Source organism: Scomber scombrus, chromosome 8 (assembly GCF_963691925.1).
Source record: "Scomber scombrus chromosome 8, fScoSco1.1, whole genome shotgun sequence".
NCBI lineage: Eukaryota > Metazoa > Chordata > Actinopteri > Scombriformes > Scombridae > Scomber > Scomber scombrus.
Window position 1 is genome coordinate 4,658,101 of NC_084977.1, and position 19,991 is coordinate 4,678,091.

The 19,991-nt window shown below is 38.2% G+C and overlaps 1 protein-coding gene across 1 annotated transcript in view; it reads left to right on the forward strand.

The window, feature by feature from the left end:
• Positions 1 to 19,991, forward strand: part of LOC133984718 (inactive N-acetylated-alpha-linked acidic dipeptidase-like protein 2) — a 354,227-nt gene that overhangs the window by 205,168 nt on the left and 129,068 nt on the right. The window contains exon 11 of the mRNA XM_062424175.1: positions 3,210 to 3,356. Within this exon, the coding sequence (XP_062280159.1) occupies positions 3,210 to 3,356 (147 nt within the window). The remainder of the gene's footprint in view (positions 1 to 3,209; positions 3,357 to 19,991) is intronic.

Below are 19,991 nucleotides of genomic sequence, written 5' to 3' on the forward strand. Positions count from 1 at the left end.
ACAGCTCTCAAATGTAAAAATGGGTCACATTTGACCCTTAACAGTATGTAGGGGTTAAATATGATGTTGAGCCAGACCATGGATGACTTTGTTGGTAAATAACAAAATTCAATTTACATAATTTAAATTGTATCTATTCTAAAAGTAATGGAAAACCAGTGCAGTGAGGATAAACTTGGAGTGATATGATAAGACCTCCTAAATGTAGTTTAACAATCTGGCTGCTGAGTGAATAAAGTGTGACTGTGAGTCTAAGTTTAAAGGAGTTATAAGAGAGTCATCAGAGAATCTATAACCAGATAATTTCTGACATGTTTCCTTAAATAATGACTTAAACAAAACACACTGTGGAAAGCTTTACTTTGAGGTTCAGTAGTGTTGCCTATGAGTAATATTGCTAACTATCCAGCACATTCCAATTTAGCAGTACAGAAATATAAAAGTCATGATTTCATGGCACATGGATTTAAACACTAAGCATCTTAAACATGCAGATCTTTGCATTAATCCAGTGCTAGTACACTGCTTAAACTGTGATGGCTAAATACCTCCAAAAATATTGTGAGGAGTCTGTCCTCTGTGTGCAGGTTCCCCATTATGAGTCCCAATCAACTTTTAAATTGTGCAAGCATTTATTCCCACCTTGTTAACTCCCACAATTAGCCATAAGTGGGTAGTGAAATGCCCTTCATGAATATTGATATGCATTTGAATGTTTTTGTGTCCTTCCAGGCGTTTTGCGGGAGTAAACGGAAAAGTATGACAAAAAGAAAAGGAAATTTGATTGTGACACTGTAGTACATGCTGGCAGATTGAGGCAAGGTTAAAGGTATTATTTACTGGCCTTCATTCTGTTAGAGTGGAGACGTGTCGCAGCAGCAGTTAATGTTTAGAGGGCACGAGCCTTTAGAAAAAATCAAATAGAAAAGGTTGACAACAGTGTGTCAGTGACAGCGGGGGGGGGGGGGGGGGGATGATTGGACACCAGAGTTCTCTCCCCTTGACAGACCTTGATAAAAAGGGAACTCTAATTAAATACAATGTGACAGAGGAACATGGGTGACATCAGGCGGGCTCAGCGGATGTGGACAATTGAGATAAGCCTCCAATTGACTGATGATTGTTTTTCTGCTTCCTTCTGCTCTGGTCCCAACAGTTTCTATATGGCACACTTTCAATTAGACACCACACCAAAAAGCAGTCAACCCAGGCGCCAAGCTCCAGTCTGCTGGTGGAAGACCGTAACAAAGGCTTAAATTTAGTAATTAGCCGTGTGCCAAATGTTAATAAAACCCCTCACCCATCCCACTCCCTCTCTTGCCACCATACTGGATTTAGCTCAGTGTAGGCTTGTGCTTTTCACCAGTCCTTTTCTCCTCATAGGCACACATTTAAAAAAATAAAATATATGCATAAAATGTGCCTTTTGTGAGTCACCTGATACTTAATTGGCATACTTAGGGGATGCTGTCATTAGTTAAAGACCCCTAGTTAATATGTATGTTACATTTTGGGTTAACTACAGTAGATGACAGGTGCCTAAAGCGACAAACAAGTGATTAAGTCCCAGATGTTTCTCGCAAATATAATTATTAGAACGCTCTGTAATTGTAAAAGCTTTCAGCGGGAACACGTGCAGTGCCATGTCAAGGTTTTTTTTCCCCTCCAATAAATGAGCTCTGTGTGGAAATAGAGGAATCTAGGTTGTAGGCGGAAGATGAGAAGTCGCCATCGCTGCTTTGACAGCTCACTTATAAACCCACATATAAAACTAATGCATGTCAAAGGATCTCTCATTGTAGCGCTCTTCTACCAATACATCTGTCAAGGAGATCTCATTTAGTGGTTATATGATCAAAATACAGTAATAATGTGCCATTAAGATACATTTTATAGACTAAACAACTTCAACATTTCAAGCGCATTTAGTTCTGTTCTCATTCTGAGTCTGTCAGCTGCTCCAGAAGTAAAATCAACAAGCCTGTACTCCATGAAATGGGAATTTCTGATTTTTTAATAAATGGTGAATGTCTTCTGATTACAATGCAATAAATCACAGGGTCTGATGATTTCAATCATAAGGTAGTAAGTACTTCCTGCTGGGTTTGATGAGTGACTCCACACAGCACTTTCACATCCAGACTGTAGAGGTTGGACAGAAGCTACGTTCATGTTGTGTTTTTTTCCCCAAATCCTGTTCTAACTAATTTTAGTCTCATGTTTTTAACTAACTTCCACATTCATACAGACTACCTTCAAACTAGTTTCTCAGCGTAGTCATATATTTAAGATTGTTTATCAACTATAAACGTTTTATTTGTTCCCCCCCTCTCTAAAAGGCTTGCCTCTTAAGAGACAAAAACACACAAAATGTTTTAAGTTGAAACCAGGGTTAAAGGTTTCACTGTGATTTAAAACTTCCTGGAAATATATCATTCTTTCAGAAAAACTAGATTTTCCATCATCCATATAATTTGATTTCTACATGATTTGGTAATAGTTTTAGAAGGACAACAATTCTTTGTAAAAGTATTCTAATGTTTAAAGTGGAAGAACACAAACAGAATGATTTAAATACACTGCATTTTCAACATAAACTTAGCTCTTCTGCTATGTTTGTTAAATGGTAGAGTATGACAATCTTTATAGAACTGACCAAAGGTTATTACTTCATTTAGTGGCAGGAAAGGAAATGTATCTATCTGATCTGCACTCGGATGTTCTACCTCTTGACCTGCACTCTGATTTGGTCTGATTATGAGACCTACATTGCTGTTATAACAATAGTTCAAGGTCAGACTCTTGGCTGCAGCAGTTGTGTGGTAATACTAATAACGTTTGTAAAAGGCAACACACACACACACACACACACACACACACACACACACTAAAAATATGGGTATTTTTCCTTGGACAGTGAATTTGGTTTTGAAAATGCTGGTATCTCAATTTGTAGTTTGAACCCTTGTTGACACCTGATGCTAAACTGTGATTATCTTTACTTACATACTGTATATCTCTTTTGAACAATACATATATTATAAATCTCTAAAGTAACAATAAAACAGAAGCCACAATTGCACCACATTTCCAGGCAAAGTGTTAACAAGACAGCAACTTACTAACCTTTGTACCTTTTAATCTCTCCTTCTCTTGCCACTACGTAAGTTTATCATCCCACTGTGTTTTTCTTTTCTCCTCTCTGTTAGAGACAGTTGCTGAGCTGCATCCGTGGTGGGAACTGCCCTGGACCCAACGTCACTTCTCTCCAGTTACCTGGAGATGTGAGTTTCTTTGCCAACCAGCTGGCTGTGCCCACCTTGGAGTTTGCCTTTGAGCAGACCAGAGCAGAAGAGGTACGTTAACATCAAAACAACAGAATTCACACTTTCACCGCTCGCGTTTTGCCTACTGATGACCCTTCTGGTTATTCTCTAATTGCCCGAATTGTGTTTTATGCTAAGAAAAGCAGAGGAGTAACCCTAATATCACAGTCACACCTTGGTTCTCATTTTCTAACAGAAGACTGTGAGCATATATTTGGATGAACTACCACATTTGCCATAGGGTACCACTTTTTTTTTATCTTTAGCTCTTAATTGGAAGTAAAACATTTCTCTGTGACAGTACACACACCTGTCAGTGGTCTGTGTGTATCAAATTCTTAATTAACAGTGGCATCTTGAACGTTTTATCAAAGGAATGATAAGAATACTGCAGTAATCTGTCCACTTCTGACACAGTGGTGACTGAATGTGATAATAACCATCTGCTGCCTGTCAAACTAATAGAGTCATTAAAGTAGAATCAAATGTTTCAAAAACCATTTACCAGCCCATCTTGACACTTGCAATATAGATTACATCTATACATTCAACAAATGCATACCACAGTGTACAAATAATGCATGCCCCCATTTACTTCCATTAAAAATGCAGTATTGATGTTTGTTGTACTGCCTTGGGGTGGAAACAGAGAGATTTAGCCCAAGCTAAATCAGCCCACTCACATTTTAGAACTCCTGACTCGGACGGCAACTTTGAGCTTAATTAGCGCGAGAGATCTTCATGATGTTTATCCGCCCTCGAGGTATCTTCACAACCTGAAAATAATAGGTAGCGAAGGGTGAAATCCAAAGCACTGGCTTTATTTAAGCCGGGAGACAAAAGCTGCATTGTATTGAAGACAGTCTGATACATAAATATTCTTAACTCTGTTGGAGCAAAGTCCAGGATGCATCATTTAACATTCACTTCATGGCATATAGAAACGCAGTGTTAAAAATCAGCAGGTCATTTTAGGTTTTTTGTTCAACATTTACTGTAAAGAAACATTTTTCAAGTGTGTAGTCTTATTGATTTAATCATTTTATCAACATTGATATCCTTGCTTTATCCATGTTTGTTTTTATTGTTGGAAATCAATAAACAACAAAAAACAAACAAACAGCATTTAGCTTTTTGAAAATCAGCTCTCATCATAACTTGTGCTCAATCTGAAGCTCAACAGGCAACAGATGGGCACATTGCCCAGCTAAATGTTTCATTACCTCAGAACTGATTAAAAGGGACCTATTATGCTCATTTCCAGCTCTGTATATGTATTCAGGGACTCCACTAGACTAGCTTTGCATGATTCACAGCTAGAAAAAAAATTCCCTTTTCATATTAAACTGCCCCTTTATGCAGCCTCTCTGTTCAGCCTCTGTCTCTAACAGGCAGTTTTAGCTTCTGTCTCTCTAAGGTCGTCCTCGTGATGAGCCCATTCTGCTCAGGTAGTATGAGAAAAAAACATTACCTTCACTCTGTGGTCATCGATACAGTGATAGCTCTCAATAGAAATTTAAGTGTATTTGTTGAATGGGATCAAATTATTTCACAGCCGCCACAATGTTCATTTGCTTGTAAGTTGTAGCCACCTTATTGAAAGCTTGCTGCCTGTAGGTTTGTCTGTAGGCTTCCCTCGCACACTGTTAAGCGTGGTTTGCTGCAGGCAGCATGGTTCGGGGCCAACAAGGCTGGCTGCATTAGCATTAGTTATGTGGTAGATGTAGTCCAGTGGTAACCCAGTTGACATTGATCGTGAGGATGAAATAACTTAAGTCTTGTGGACACACCCATCTGACAGGGTAGGGTTAGGGTTTCCTTGCTAGTTGCCACCCGACTTAACTACAAGGGAGGCAATGGGGTTATCATAACAGAACCTTCTTATTGTGGTTTCATGACAGTTGGCATCTGGCTTATTGGTGCATTCCTGCCACCTTCTGCACCGGAGTGTGGATCACACCATAGTCTTACAATGTAAATCTCCATAACAGAACCTGCATTAATGGCACCAAAAATAACCTTAAGTACCGTTAAGATGAATTTGCATTAACACAGTGATATTGCGTTAACTTTGACAGATCCAGTCAAAACCAATGCCACAAATAGAGCTCAAAATGCCAACAACGCTGTCACTTTGTCAAATGTTTAGCTTGAATTGCCCTCACTTATTTTTAACACTCATCTGTCACATTCCTAACACTCATGTACTGTATTAGTCATCTCTCTCATTTTGTCTCTCCCACTCACTGAACAAATAATGGTGGCCTGCTCTTTGGTTTTTCCACCATGACACATTATCAGTGCTGTCATGATGAGTGTCCTTGATGTTAAGGAGGAGAAATAACACTGTGATACTCCTATACAATATACCATGATGTGATGATGTGAAGGATGGCTCTGTGACTGCATGAGGAAAAAGATGTACGGTAGATATCTATTTCTTATTTCTGACTGTGACTTGAACAGTTCTCAGAGTTGTGCTAATGACACATTCTGGTAGATGTTTAAGGAGTATGAGTGTGAGAAAAGTGGCTGTGTTCAAAAAGAAGAAAAAACAGTTCACAAAATACCTTCAATGCCAAAACAATGCCTACGCACAGAAAAACACATAAAAGCACGCTTGTTATTTTTCCAATGGAATAATAACTGTCTTTAATAAAAGAGGAACGTGTGGTCAGAATGTGCACACAGCTTGCATTCTCTAGATCAGGTGTACACACATTTTTCTACAGAGAGCTCAGTGTGAGAAAATTAAGATGGGCTGCACAATCTAATATGCAGTGGCATGCATTTCATTTAAACCTTAGTCAATTTAATGAATTATTAATGATTTTCTTTATGTGCCTTGCAAAGCCAAGGACAGGTTATTTTCTTTTCTTGTCTAGTTTTAATGATTCATGAGTGCAAACAGCAGACAGACAACCTGAAAACATACAACAGTACATAATCTAAGACGATAACATAATATAGCAGCAAAAAATGGCATAAAACATAACACAGATTTATAATTTTAGGGAAATTGTGTTTTAAGTGCATACAAGGCATGAAGCTTTGTGCACTTAATGGTTATATGGGGCAGCTCAACCACAGAGTGGACATAAAATATTTTTGAAATGAGATAATTAAAAGGCCATGTTTCAGTTGCAGGCTTGTCACATAGCACTGCTAAGCATGTGTAGCTTATATGAGTATTGTTTTGAGGGCAGGGGTGACCAGCTGTGTTCAGACAGGTCAGGTGGATGACCAATCATCTTAGTATTACTTTTGAAATGTATCTTGTAGTATTTTTAGTAGTAGTAGTGTTTTAGTTTGTGATGTTTCTATTCATTTTCTTTTTTGTTAGTTTTCTTTGGTCGGTGCCATGGTACATGGATTGAGGGGTTCTTTTTGTTTGTTTGCTTGTCTCTTTGGAATAAGGGTTACAGTGTAGAAAAGGTGAATTTTTTAACTTGTGACTAAAGATGTGCAGTAACTCTACTGACCTGACTTCAACAGGCAGGTCATTCCACCACTGTTGGGTAAAACAGAGCCTTGACTGAGATGAATGACGACTGTGTCCACAAAGTGACCTTATAGCCAGATATCCAGGGGCTAAGCAGTGTGGTGGTCACACTGCAGTGTAGGGTTTGTTCATGGCCTGGTGGAAGGTAGGAGTAGTTTGCTCCACTACCATTCGGGCTAGAACCAGTGTTTTGAGCCGAATGTGAGCTACAGCAGGATGCTGCTGAAGCGGAAGGTATTTTGGGGTAATTTGCTGCAGTTGAACGCCAGATGGACAGCAGCATGTTGGATGTGCTGCAGAAGGTCTGGTGGATAGATGCAGGTGCTCCAGGGAGGAGGAGGTTTCAGTCGTCCAGGTGGGAGATGACAGTATGAACACCTGGGCTGCCTTCCATCGACGAAAAAGTTATATCCTCCTGATGTTGCACAGGAAGAATATACAGATATAGACCACTGCTACACTGTTTGCTGAAAACCACAGTTTGTTGTCAAATCCAAATTCCTTGCTGCCCGAGCTGACATCCCTTCAGTTTTATGAATGTTGATGGGCTGATCTCAGCAGGCACATCCTATCCCCTGAAGGAACACAAGCTCATTCTTATCCACAGTGAGCTTTATGTGGTGCCTTGACATCCACTCTGCGAGGTCTGCCAGGGAAGCAGTGATGCCTCCATCTGAGTGTCAGATGAAGGATAACAAGAATAGTTTTAATATGGCTCTGTGCTTACTTTCTGTATTCTTATATTGTAATTTATTCTGCATGTTGTTGTTTTTTTTGGAACCACTTCTGCCTTTTGTGTTCCAGGACTGTTCAATATTCCAAACAGACCACTATATGTGATCTATTGTGTGTGTAATTGTATTCATTCATCCTCATACGCCCAGTAAACTGAGTTGTGCTGATGGTAATATGTTGAGAAACCACCAGATGTTGTGTACCAGTGCCACTGTGATCGTGACAGGCGCGTGGTACGTTGAACATTTGTTTTCTCATTTAGCATCTGTTTTTCTCTCACTTTGTAAAAGTTTCCTCCTCTATGCAGTCAACACACTCCCCACACTGTCCTGTGACTACTCACACCCCGCCATAATTTGACAGTTTGTTTCACAAAGTTGGCAAAGTAGTTTAATGATGGCTGAGGCAGCGTCAAGATGCTACTTTATTGTGGATGTTGGAAGCAGTTTAAAGTTTGAGCTGAGGATGATCTGCAAAGTCAAAACTGTACAAAAAGTACATATTCCCAACACGAGTAGAACTAATGTTTGCTGACTGCGATAAGAGAACCTCATTATATCAAGAAACGCCTTAAACCACAGCCCTTTCACCTTTTTTGTGCTTTGTTGATTGTTGCTGATCAGCTACTTGGGAATTTGTACCACAGCTCTTTCGGAGTCACTATCCTCTAACGCTTGATTGTCTTGTCTTGCTTGTAAGTTGCTTTGTGTAAAAGCGTCTGCCAAATGAGCTGTGCACATATATCAGGGAGTAAATGACACCCAGCTGGTGCTACATGTGGGAGCAGTCTCTTACATACTGTATATCTTGAAATAGAACTCAACGGGCAAGCCAGGTGTGGAACGAATATTTGACAGCCGTCCATCTTTGCCGCTCCACGGTTCAGGAACACATGCAGGTTTAGGTGGATAGAGCGTTAGATTAATAGAGCCTGAAGGATCTTCGTCTTTCTTCAGATAATTATAATCCTCCAAAAGTCTTTCATTTCCTCTCCCACTACACGAGCAATAGCTGTGAGTATCTCACTGTAGATTTTGAACCCGTGTGCCAGTAAACACTTTGTTGTTTGACAGGCTGTAATACAAATCTTCGTTGTGTTCAGACAAAAAAGAAAGAAGCTCAAAATAATTGCCTCTATTGTTTGACTCCTTCCCTTCTTTGAGGTCCCTAAATTGAGCTCTCTTTGGCAAAAAGGCAACACGGTAAATTAGCTTCTTCAGTATAGCCTTGTTTTGTCTCGTCGTCTTATTGTGCATTTCCGTTTTCCTTCTGTCAGGTTAGCCTTGCAGTTTTTAATTTGACTTTTGCCCTGAGATGCCTTGACACCTCACAGAGGGTTGAACTGCCAAATGAACAAAATGAACCCCTGAAAAATCTACCCAAACCAGACGTGCATAAATGAATCCTCAATGAGAATGGACAGTCAGAGAAAACCCAAATATACCAGAGGGCCTGATCCATAATGTTGTTGACCTAAACAGACACACTCATAGCAGCTACCTCAAGAACATTATTATTGAATGTGATCCAGGGTTTTGCACCCTCCAGTGTCAATTGACAAAATGTCAATAGGTTTGACACCTAAACTTTTGACCCATGGCGGTACAACAGGACTATACCCAACTCAATCATTTGAACCCATTCCAACTCAGGTCGAGCAGGGTCTTGAAAACGAGGAAACGAGAGACCTCCAGTTCACAGCTACTTGCCAAAAAACATTTCAGTGGTTGCAGCTCGGCTTGGTTCAGAGTCAGTAGATATGGTGTTGCTCTGCCATCACTAACAATCATGACCTTCCTTTCAAATGTTCAGTAAGAAAATGAATATGTCAGTATAATTTTTTCTTGAGCGTTTTCTGTAGCATAGCCTACGAACTGTAGTCCCTCTATCAATGACATGTTCATTGTTTAACCAACTCATGGGGGAGGCATAATGTTTCCACACTGTTGATTTCAGGGAAGCGGGAGGATTTCCAAGTCTGTAGTTTCTCCATCATCTCCAGCTCTGGCAGTGGCCTTGGTGTCTCAAAGTAGCGGAGCTACAGACTTCCAATAGGCTATGCTGTGTTGTCTTTTAATTTTTGTTCTTTTTCATTGTACAAAAGCAAGTGGGTGGAGAGGGGAAAAAATACAGGGAGATTCAAAAATCCTTCTTTTGAGTTCCACAGTCAAAGTCAGACTCTCATTTCAATCAATTTTCCACTTAAAATCTAAATCATGACATCTCTAGTTAACCCATAGCAAACCGTCTGGACAATGTTCACCTTGGTGTGCACACAGAATCACTGAATCCAAAAATGTAGACGCTGATAGCTTATTAGCTACGTTACACCATCCACTTTTACTTAACCTCCTCTGCTGGAGTATAAAATGATCCACAAAAGAGGTGTGGTTTGCAGAATAACGTTGCAGTTATGAGACAAAAGTCAAATATGTCTTCAGCAGTGTTGGGCAAGTTACTTTCAAAGTGCAATATATTATATATTACTTGTTACTTTCATTTGAAAGTAATTAGTTACTTTACAATATTACTTTATCTGTAGAGTAATACATTATGTTACTAATTGCACTACTTTGACATTACTTTCATCAAAATAACTGCAGATGTACGACTAGGCACCTAGAGAGTCAGGGTGTCGCCTTTTTTTTCATGCACGTTTCAGTGCGTGTCTCAGCAAAAATAGACAGTGAAAATGATGTGTTGATAGTCATATTGACAAAACACCTGCAATATTATACCATCCAGTATAGTTTCAATGTCTGTATTTCAGACATGAGGTGACACACAGAGTTTCTCTGTTCGACTCCTCCTCACTTTCTGTGATATGAGTTCAAACCAGGACTCCTGCCTGTTGTTTTAGCTCCCTCCCGACAGATATGTGCTCTTATTATTTTCCTTATTTGCTGTCAGTTTCCCTCCTGAAAGTTAGTTTGGAGGTTTATTGCGTGTTTGGCTCGTTTGAGGAACTCGGTTTCGTCTGGAGGGATTTTCTTCAGTTGGAGCAGTGACAGCAGGGTTTACCTGGCAGATATAATCAATATAGTCCAAAAAAACCCTGCCCTCATTGAGGAGAGCATGTGGCTGACATACGTAGAAGTAGCCCCAACTAGACACATGTTCATCAGAAAGAAAGCTGCTTTCTTCTTCCACAACCAACCACACGCTGCCTAACCTGATTCTGTCTCAACTAAATATAAATGAAGTTTATAATGAAATGATATGAGACATTATATTATTGATGGCCATTACTAAAGACTTGCATGTGATGCAGCGATGCACATGCACAGAAGAGGTAGAGGTACTTGGTCTAGACTATGGGTGACTCTGAAGGCATCTCAGCCATTGAATTTCAGCAACAGGAAATCAGTATTAGGGGATTTGTTTTACTATTGGCGGAACGGCTTGTAGTGTAGATGAATAGATAAATAAAGATAAATAAATAAATGCAGGTTACTTAATATTACTGATATCCTACTAATACTGTGGTACTGTTAAAAACAATATATTACTGTAATGGCATTACTTTTGTAACATGAATGTATCTTGAATAACTGAGAATGTAGCATCACATTAGAGACCAGGCTAAATAGCTTGAGAGCTTTCACAACAGATTTAAAATGAATATCTTTGATGGTCTGATGAATATATTTTAATATTAGTTTAATTGTTTAACGGCTTCACTGTGTCTGATTCATGTGTCACAACTACTTCATACTACTACTACTACTACTTGCAGAGATGTTTTCCAGCCTTCAGTTTGATTAGCCCAGTTTTCTGCAGAGCAAGTGGAGTGGAAAGTAAGATACATATTACACATACATCTGTAAACATGTCATTTAACGCATATTCGACAGGGTGCTTTGAACTTGGCAGCAATTCCATCACACCAGTACTCCAGGAGCACACGAGGTCTTCATTTATTATTGGCTCCGCAGCAGAAATACCATTTTATTACACCAATTTCCAGTGACATTCTGTCCATTTCAAATAGTCCTCTTCAGCCTGCATGTCTGGGCTGTAAAACACAGTAAATGGAGTCTTGTTAAGTGGAAGTAGATACCTTTCTGTGCCTCCTGGAACTCTGAAGCTGATGAGGAATGATAGAAGGATATTACATCTGCATACCGCTCTCCCCTGCACAGCTGTCAGGCCAAAAACCCCCTTTGGTGCTTTAAAATAGTGATGATCCCAGCGAGCAGTCACGCAAGCTAAGCCACACTAACACACACACACTCACTCGTACGCACATCTCCCTCTGACACATCTTACTTGAGATAATTACAATTTTGAAGATTGGAATGATTGAGGGTGAGAGGTATATGAATAAAGTCTGTGGAGTAGATGGAGGATAGAGGATCCGAGAGAGGAGAGAAAGAAGATGGTAAAGTAAGAGTTTGATGATAGGTTGTTAATATCAATAAATCATTATCGTATTCAGTTTGGGACATTAGCAATATTACAGTACACCTCTGCCAAGATGACTCTCAGTCTCCAAATTCCTCCACACGACTTTTTTTTTTAGATTACTGAATGGCACAAATTGAGTGCTTTCATATAGTACAAATACAGCATTCGGGAGTTGGTGGCAATTGCTGTTTGAGGATGATGTCATGCTTATATGCACCAATATAAGTCTTTCACCTCAATAAAATGGAAGGATTTGCAAAATATAGATTTATAAAGTATTGTTCAAAATTGGTGAAGTAAATGAATGTGATATCATGACCTTTAGTTTCATGGGCAAAGTCCCCAAAACACTTAAAATGAATAACTTTATTTGTATAGCACCTTTCATACAAGAAATGCAGCAGAAATGCTGTGCTTCACATTAAAAGGACATAAAAGGAACATGTTCAAAAATACAACATCAAAACTCAATTAATTTAATATAAGATAGAAAATAAAAAAGTAATTATAGTAAAATAGTGTAAAAAGTAAAAAAAAAAGAGAAAGCAGCTAAAACATATAATGAATAAAATATATAAAACCAAGTAAAATACATTTAAAGAAGGGAAGTCAGTGTTAAGCTGAAAGAGAAAATCTAGTTAAAGGCTGAAATAAACAGTTTTAGCTTTCTTTTAAAAATATGAATTCTACACTACCATGATAGAATATTGTGTTATCCTCCTTGCCTGATACATTCACATCTTTAAAATTCCATGTCAAGTTTAGAACTGTTTGAAGCTTGACATGCCAGGACTTTCTCCATGTGAGGCGACAGTGATAGCACTAACCTCTTATTTAAAAGTTTGGTCCCATAGTTGAGCACCAACATTACTACTTATGTGACTGCATATATGTATCTTGTGTTATGTTGGCATTTATGAAAATTACATTTCCTGTTAACATGATAAGGAAATGTTAAATCATGTATCCAGCAAGTCAAAAAAGTGTTGATACTGAATGTGTGAGAAAAATGTTTTTTTGTAAAAGCAAAATATCTGATCTTGCTGTACAATATTTGTAAGTGATAACTACAGCTTTATTTAACTTTTTAAGTTGATGTTTAAGCATTGGCAGCATGTGGTTGAGGGGAAGGAGAGACCATGGTTTTGGTCTGCAGTGACTTGAAGCATAAAATATGTTTTTATTGACATTTAACTGAAACCACAATCCTCCACTAACCTTTACCAAAGTGCTTTTGTTGCAAGACTCAAGATGCAAATACATGTAACAATGTGTCAATGTTGTGTTCCCCTGCTTGTTTCCACTGCCTACAAGTGCTCAAAAAGATCAATTCATACCGCTTTAAAAGACGTCTCCATATACAGGAGGGTGTATACAAATCTCTGATAGGATAGTCTTCACCCACAGATCTCTGCAAAGATATCTGCCATCTGTGTGGAGGATGGAGTCAGGACCATTTTTTAGTATTAAAATAACATTTAAAGGATTGTGCAGCTTTAGAGTAAGTATCAGAGTCTTAAGATTCCCACAGGAATATGTATTTATTTACACTTTCAATATTTTTATCTCCCTGTCTGCTTTCACTATCTAGGTGGTCAACTAATTTCCACGTAAACAGACGATAAAGCTGAGCTCAGCAGAAATGATTTATTAGAGGATGTGCTGTTTAGTCCAGTTAACATTATCGGGGAAGAAAATCATCAGCACTTTCTGTGTATCCACTGTTTTATTTAGCTCTCCAAATACTTGCCCATAAAACTGCTCTGCTACCAATTTTTTCATGAAACAGCAGTTTGTTTATAAAAGAGATTATTTATCATTAAGTCCCTTTAACGGCCTCTTAGTCCCCACTTCAAATTGAAGATCTGAACATGGAATAACACATATTTTTTCAGTAGTACAGATATAATCTCTTTTTTTTTTCATTTTCTCTCCATCTTTGTTGATAAGGCAAGGCAAAGCAAGGCAGCTTTATTTATATACAGCATTTCATACACAATGGCAACTCAGTGTGCTTTACATAAAATAAACATTTAACAGTAAGAATTGGAAATAAAAAACATAAAAACATGCAATTTGAGAAATAAAAATAAAACCCAATAATAGTAAAAACATGGAAACATTAAAACATACAATTATGTTGTAATCTAATAATAAAACATAATAAAAACAAAGTACAGAAAAATAGAAAGAGAGAAATAAAATATAAAATAAAAGCTGCTTCACCATGTTTAGTCTGAACTCTGGGCTCCACTATCTGACCTGAGTCAGTAGATCTCAGAGCTCTACTGGGTTTATATTCTACTAACATGTCATTCATGTATTCTGGACCTAAACCATTCAGTGATTTGTAGACCAGTAGCAGAACTTTAAAATCTATTCTATAGCTGACTGGGAGCCAGTGTAAAGACTTTAGAACTGGAGTAATGTGCTCTGATCTCTTTGTTCTGGTCAAAACTCGGGCTGCAGCGTTCTGAATGAGCTGCAGTTGTTTAATGCTTTTTTGTGGGAGTCCAGTCAGAAGACCGTTACAGTAGTCGAGTCTACTGGAGATGAAAGCATGAATCAACTTCTCCTGGTCTGTTTGAGACATAAAACCCTTCACTCTGGATATGTTCTTAAGCTGATAGAAGGCTGTTTTGGTGATTGATTTGATATGACTGCTGATAAGTACTCGTGAACGTATATCACATCACATCATCTTCCTGTACATTACAGACCCACTGTTGAATGGTTAAGACAGTCAATTGAAAGTGAAGCTCTTTAACTAGCTATTGTTATTGTATCAACAGTGTGTAGTCACTAGAGAAATAGACAGGTATAGTTCATGAATACAACGTGTCTGATACTGTAGTTCTGCTTAACATTCATCTTCATGACTTGATTATGTGTTGCTATAAATGCAAGAGGCCTTCATTATATTTAAGTTAGCAGTGGTTGTGCCACATTTGTCTGTGTGGGTGCGCCCCAAGACAGCCCACTTAAATACAGTGCAGGCAGCAAACGAGGCAGGAGGTGTGATGTTGAGTCAGATAATATTTAAACAGCAGCAGGTAGTGGAGGAGCTGTCAGAGCATTTCTTGTTGAGGAAAGGTTGTACAATTCTGGAGAAAGGACCACAGACTTGCACCATACCTGTCAAATGTGTCAACTATTGACAAACCCCTGTGTTGTAATAGTATAGTAATTAAATGTACTATTTAATAACAGTAACAAGTTGGAATACATGGCTGTTTGTTTCCAGTACATACTAGCTGACAAGAGAAGAACAATACAACTTACCCAATTGAAACAAATTCCTAAAGGTCATTCTTCTGTTGGAAAAAAGGCAAGGTGACTGCTTTTGTTTCCAGTTCGCAACCTTTACGTCTCTTGATCATTACAGCCATACATAACACAGCCTGTACCATCAATGTAACCATACTGTGCATACCCTCATTTTTCTCAACTAAAACCAGTTGATAGAAACATGCCTACAGTAATTAGCTTCTTTTTTTTTCCCCAAAAGTTTTCTTTAAAATTTGCTTGACATTAGATGGAAACATTACAACTAACATTCAGAAAAATAACTACTGTAAATAATGTTATACTGTCAACTGCACTGAAATTACCCCCAAAATACCAACAGTCAAACATTTTTCTAAGATGTTGAGATGGGGCAGTTTGTTTGATGGTTTGAGTTTCCACACACACACACACACGTGTCAGTAGTATTCCTGCTTGGAACATAAATGTGAGAGATGTATCTGTCACTTCTTCCTCCTGCCAGTCTGATGTGCATCAAAACCCTGCTGAACAAAGTTTTACACTCAATCAGCCTCAACTGTGAGCATGTTACTGACTGTGGATAAAAAAAAAGCAGTTGCCAGATGTTTCATCATTCCTGCTTCACCTTTACAACAGCCTGTAAGCTTACATTCACAATGTACAGTTGCTTATCAGCTCAACTGACAGCTGGATTTGTTTATCTAAAATCCTTTATAGCTTTGATTTACAAAATGCTTATTATAAAAGGTGATAAGTAGAAAGCTGGAAAAAGCTGAAGACAAGGTGAAGTTTTCCTATCTGATCTATTTATAAGCAGTGACGTAGCACACAACTTGGCAGCCTGAGTGGGCCCCTCGTTTGTTAGTACATTTATATTCATGCACGCACAAATCAATCAATCAATCAATCATATTTTAAGTGCTGAATCACAAGGCAGCATGGTCCCAATAGACTTTAAATTAAACATGGGACAAAACATACAGCAAGCAATTAAATTAAAATAAAACAAGATTTTAACAGGATGTTAAAAGGTGATGGACCCAACCCGAGTTCTAGGATAGGCTGTAATGAAATGAATGAAGGTAGATTTTCAGTCTTGATTTAAATATTTCAACTGAATGTGAACCATTCCAGAGATAAGGGGAATGGTAGGTGAATGCTCTGAAGCCAACTGATCCTGAACTGGATGACGTTAACTGAAGAAATGAATAGGAGCCCACCATTGAAAGAGTGAAGAGGGCGTGCCGGTTTATGTGGTATAATTAGCTTAGATAGGTAAGGTGGTGCAAGTCCATGCATGCATAAGTTAAAAGAAGAACCTTAAAATCAACTCTAGTTTGCACTGGTAACCAGTGAAGAGAGACCTGAATGGGTGTTATATGGTCACATTTTCTAATTTGTGTTAAGATTGTAGCTGCAGTGCTCTGAACAAGATGAAGACGTCTAGTAGCAAAACTAGAAAGACCAAAGAAAAAGACATTACACTAATCAAGTCTGGAAGATACAAATGCATGGATTCAAGTTTCAGCATCACACAATGGTAGAACAAGTTGGATTTTTGGCAGTATTCGATGAAAAAACGCTGTCTTGGTAATAGCCTTGATATAAGAGCATCGAAGGTCATGTCAAGGTGTTTTGATGTTTGAATTTTCAGTAATAATATGGCCATCAATGTTAACGCTCACATTCTCATACAAAGGCCTATATTTGGCTGGTCCAACAATTTATAGCTCTGTTTTATCAGCATTTAACAGCAAAAAGTTCATACCCAAGCATTTTTTTTACATTTCTGATGGACATGGCCTCTAAATTTAGGAGTTAGAAAGGGTCATTTGGGTTGTGTGTAGATAGAAAAAAGCACTGGGCCAAGGACAGATACCTGGGGTACATCAAAATATACTTTAGTAACATTGATTGTATTATTACTTACACGTTGAGTCCTCGAAAGTCCCCTTCATACCAATATGCTTCTCCAAGCAGCCTCGAAGTATGCTCTGGTCCATAGTGTCAAAAGCAGCAACAATGATGTTAAGTCAGAATCGACAGTAATTAGCAGATTATTGACTAATCTGGTCAAGGCAGTCTCAGTAGAATGACCAGACAGAAAGCCAGGTTGACATTTTTCAAAAAGGTTATTGGATAAGTAGGCAGTTAGTTGATGAGCTTCTGCTCCCTCAAGACATTTTGACATAAAAGGAAGATAGAAAATTGGTCTATAATTGTTCATAGCCTTTGCCTCATTGTCTGTCAATAATGTATTAGAAATGTTCAATTCTAAAATTGTCAACGTCATTAATGTTGTTCCTCCTGTCAGGGTGAAATCAAGTTCTGGTAAGCAAAAAGCAGCATAGATAACTGCTGCAACTGCAAATATCTAGGAAAAAAAAGAGAGCTGGAAGTCTGAGCGTAAATACCGAAACAACCAAGCTCCACATTTACTATGATATCTATGAAGAGAGACTTCATTCCTACCATCTAGAATTGAAAAGTGCTAGACAATCATTCTTCTCTGATATCATCAACAAAAACATTAATAATGCAAGCACTCTATTTGCCACTTCTGATAGGCTGACCAACCTCCCGGCAAAAATAGCTCCTGAACTCCTATCTGCTTATAAATGCAATGAGTTTGCCTCCTTTAGGGATAAAGTTCAAAACATTAGACAAACTATCAATAGCTTCACATCAAACAAAATTGTGTCACCATTACATCCACATAAAAGTTACTTGATAAACATAAACCAGTTTAATGCCTTTGACTACAAAACTCTTGAGGAAACTATACAACATCTTAAGCCTTCAACATGCTGCCATGACATCCAGCCAACAAGCTTCCTTAAAAATGTGTATAGCTGCTTGTTGACTGACTTACTGCAAATAGTTAATAGCTCCCTCATATCAGGCATTTTCCCCAACGCCTTAAAAACTGTTATTAAACCTAAGAGTAGCCGGGAGACTTCTATAATTAGCAACTGTAGACCCATAACAAATCTACCCTTCACAGGTAAAATAATAAAACTAGTTGTCTTGTTGCCAACAAATTAATTGTTTAATCTTAAATAGTATCTTCGATGAATTCCTATCAGGGTTTCAACTCTGTCACAGTACCAAAACTATTCTTATTAAGGTTGTAAATGATGTTTGCATAAACACTGGTTCTGACTAAATTTAAATCCTTGTGTTTTGATCCTAACTAATATTGCAGTTGGCCAATTGTATTGGCTGATATTGGCCTGTCACAGATGTATTGGTATATATCAGTATCAGTATATGTTGTCTCATATCCGGTATTGGTCGGGGCTCTACTACTGTTAATGGATCTCAGTGCCCACCATAGTGTACTACCAGACAGACTAAAAATGACAGACTCTCCGGCACAGTCTCATATTGGCTTAGGTTATATCTGTAAGAGAGACACTATTTTGTTTCCATTGGTAACTACATATCTGAGCGAACTAGCATGATGTGTGTGGTTTCTCAAGGTTTGAGTCATTGAGTCAGTCTTATACATGCTCCTGCTAAGCCTCATTACACAATAGAAGAAAATCACTTATCATTACATAACAAAATTGGCCTATTATCCTCTTAAAAATAGCCAAAATTAGAGGAGACATGTCAAAACAAGACCTAGAAAAATGCTGCTTTCACAGCAAGATAGCAATTGTAATATTATCTAACCAGCATTATATACCAGCATCATACTGTAACAAATTTAGCTCAACAGCTGCTTTCCCTCCAAATGTTTCCTTTTTGCCTTTCTTGACATCCTGATTTTACTTTTTATATTACATGATTGCTTTGGATCTCATGGATATTGAAAGATGCCTTTGGACACAAACAATTTATGTCCACACTACTGCAAAAGGGAAGTAAACCTTGTGCACCATGTAATTTATGAGCAATAGTTTACGAATAATGTTAATATGTATACATATTTTAAAAATGCAGGAGGAAAAGCAAATGTTGAATTCCAGGCATTTTGTGGGCCCTTCCAGTGTTGGAGCCCTGGGTATTTAATTCCACTTCCCCTTTCTATGATGCCATAGCTGTTGTGTATTCCCTACCATACAGAAAAGTGGAATCATTTTAGGGCTCCCTTTAATACTTCTTTCATGTAATTCAGGTTTATTAAACCTTGGGTCTAATTTTCCCAGCTGTGCCCATCCTTTCTGTTAGTAGTGGTAATGAATTCACCAAAGTAATTGATGTGGTCTGGAACATTACTTCAACAAATTCCAACAGAGCATGAAATGAGCAGTCAGACAATTAGACCAGCTGTAAACAAGCCAGCAGTTTAGCCAGATTATTAAATCCACTTTATTATATTAAGTTTAATTTTAACAAGAAAACGCACCTGAAATGTCAGTAATAATCTGAAAATCTAGAAATTCACAGTGAACCCACTGGAACATTGGAACACAGGTACACTGGAATCTAGAAACCATATGTCATCCTCAGTAATATAATGTATCAATCATTTGTGAATGCATTAGAGTGACCATGTCATGTGTAGCTGATACTGGACACTACCCCAGTTTACCTGTACCTGTAATGTGATCACATCAGCCACAGCACATCTGGGTCTGGTCTCATCCAGATATAATGGCAATTGTGCTACATTCTTAAGAAAACAATTTGTGGGTTACCTACCTCTACTTCTTGCTGTTATCTGAAGCTGCCGGTGGCAGTATTGCTTTGGGAGACTCTCAAGGGACTACATATAAGACAAAAGTACTTTTTCATCCCTGTACTGA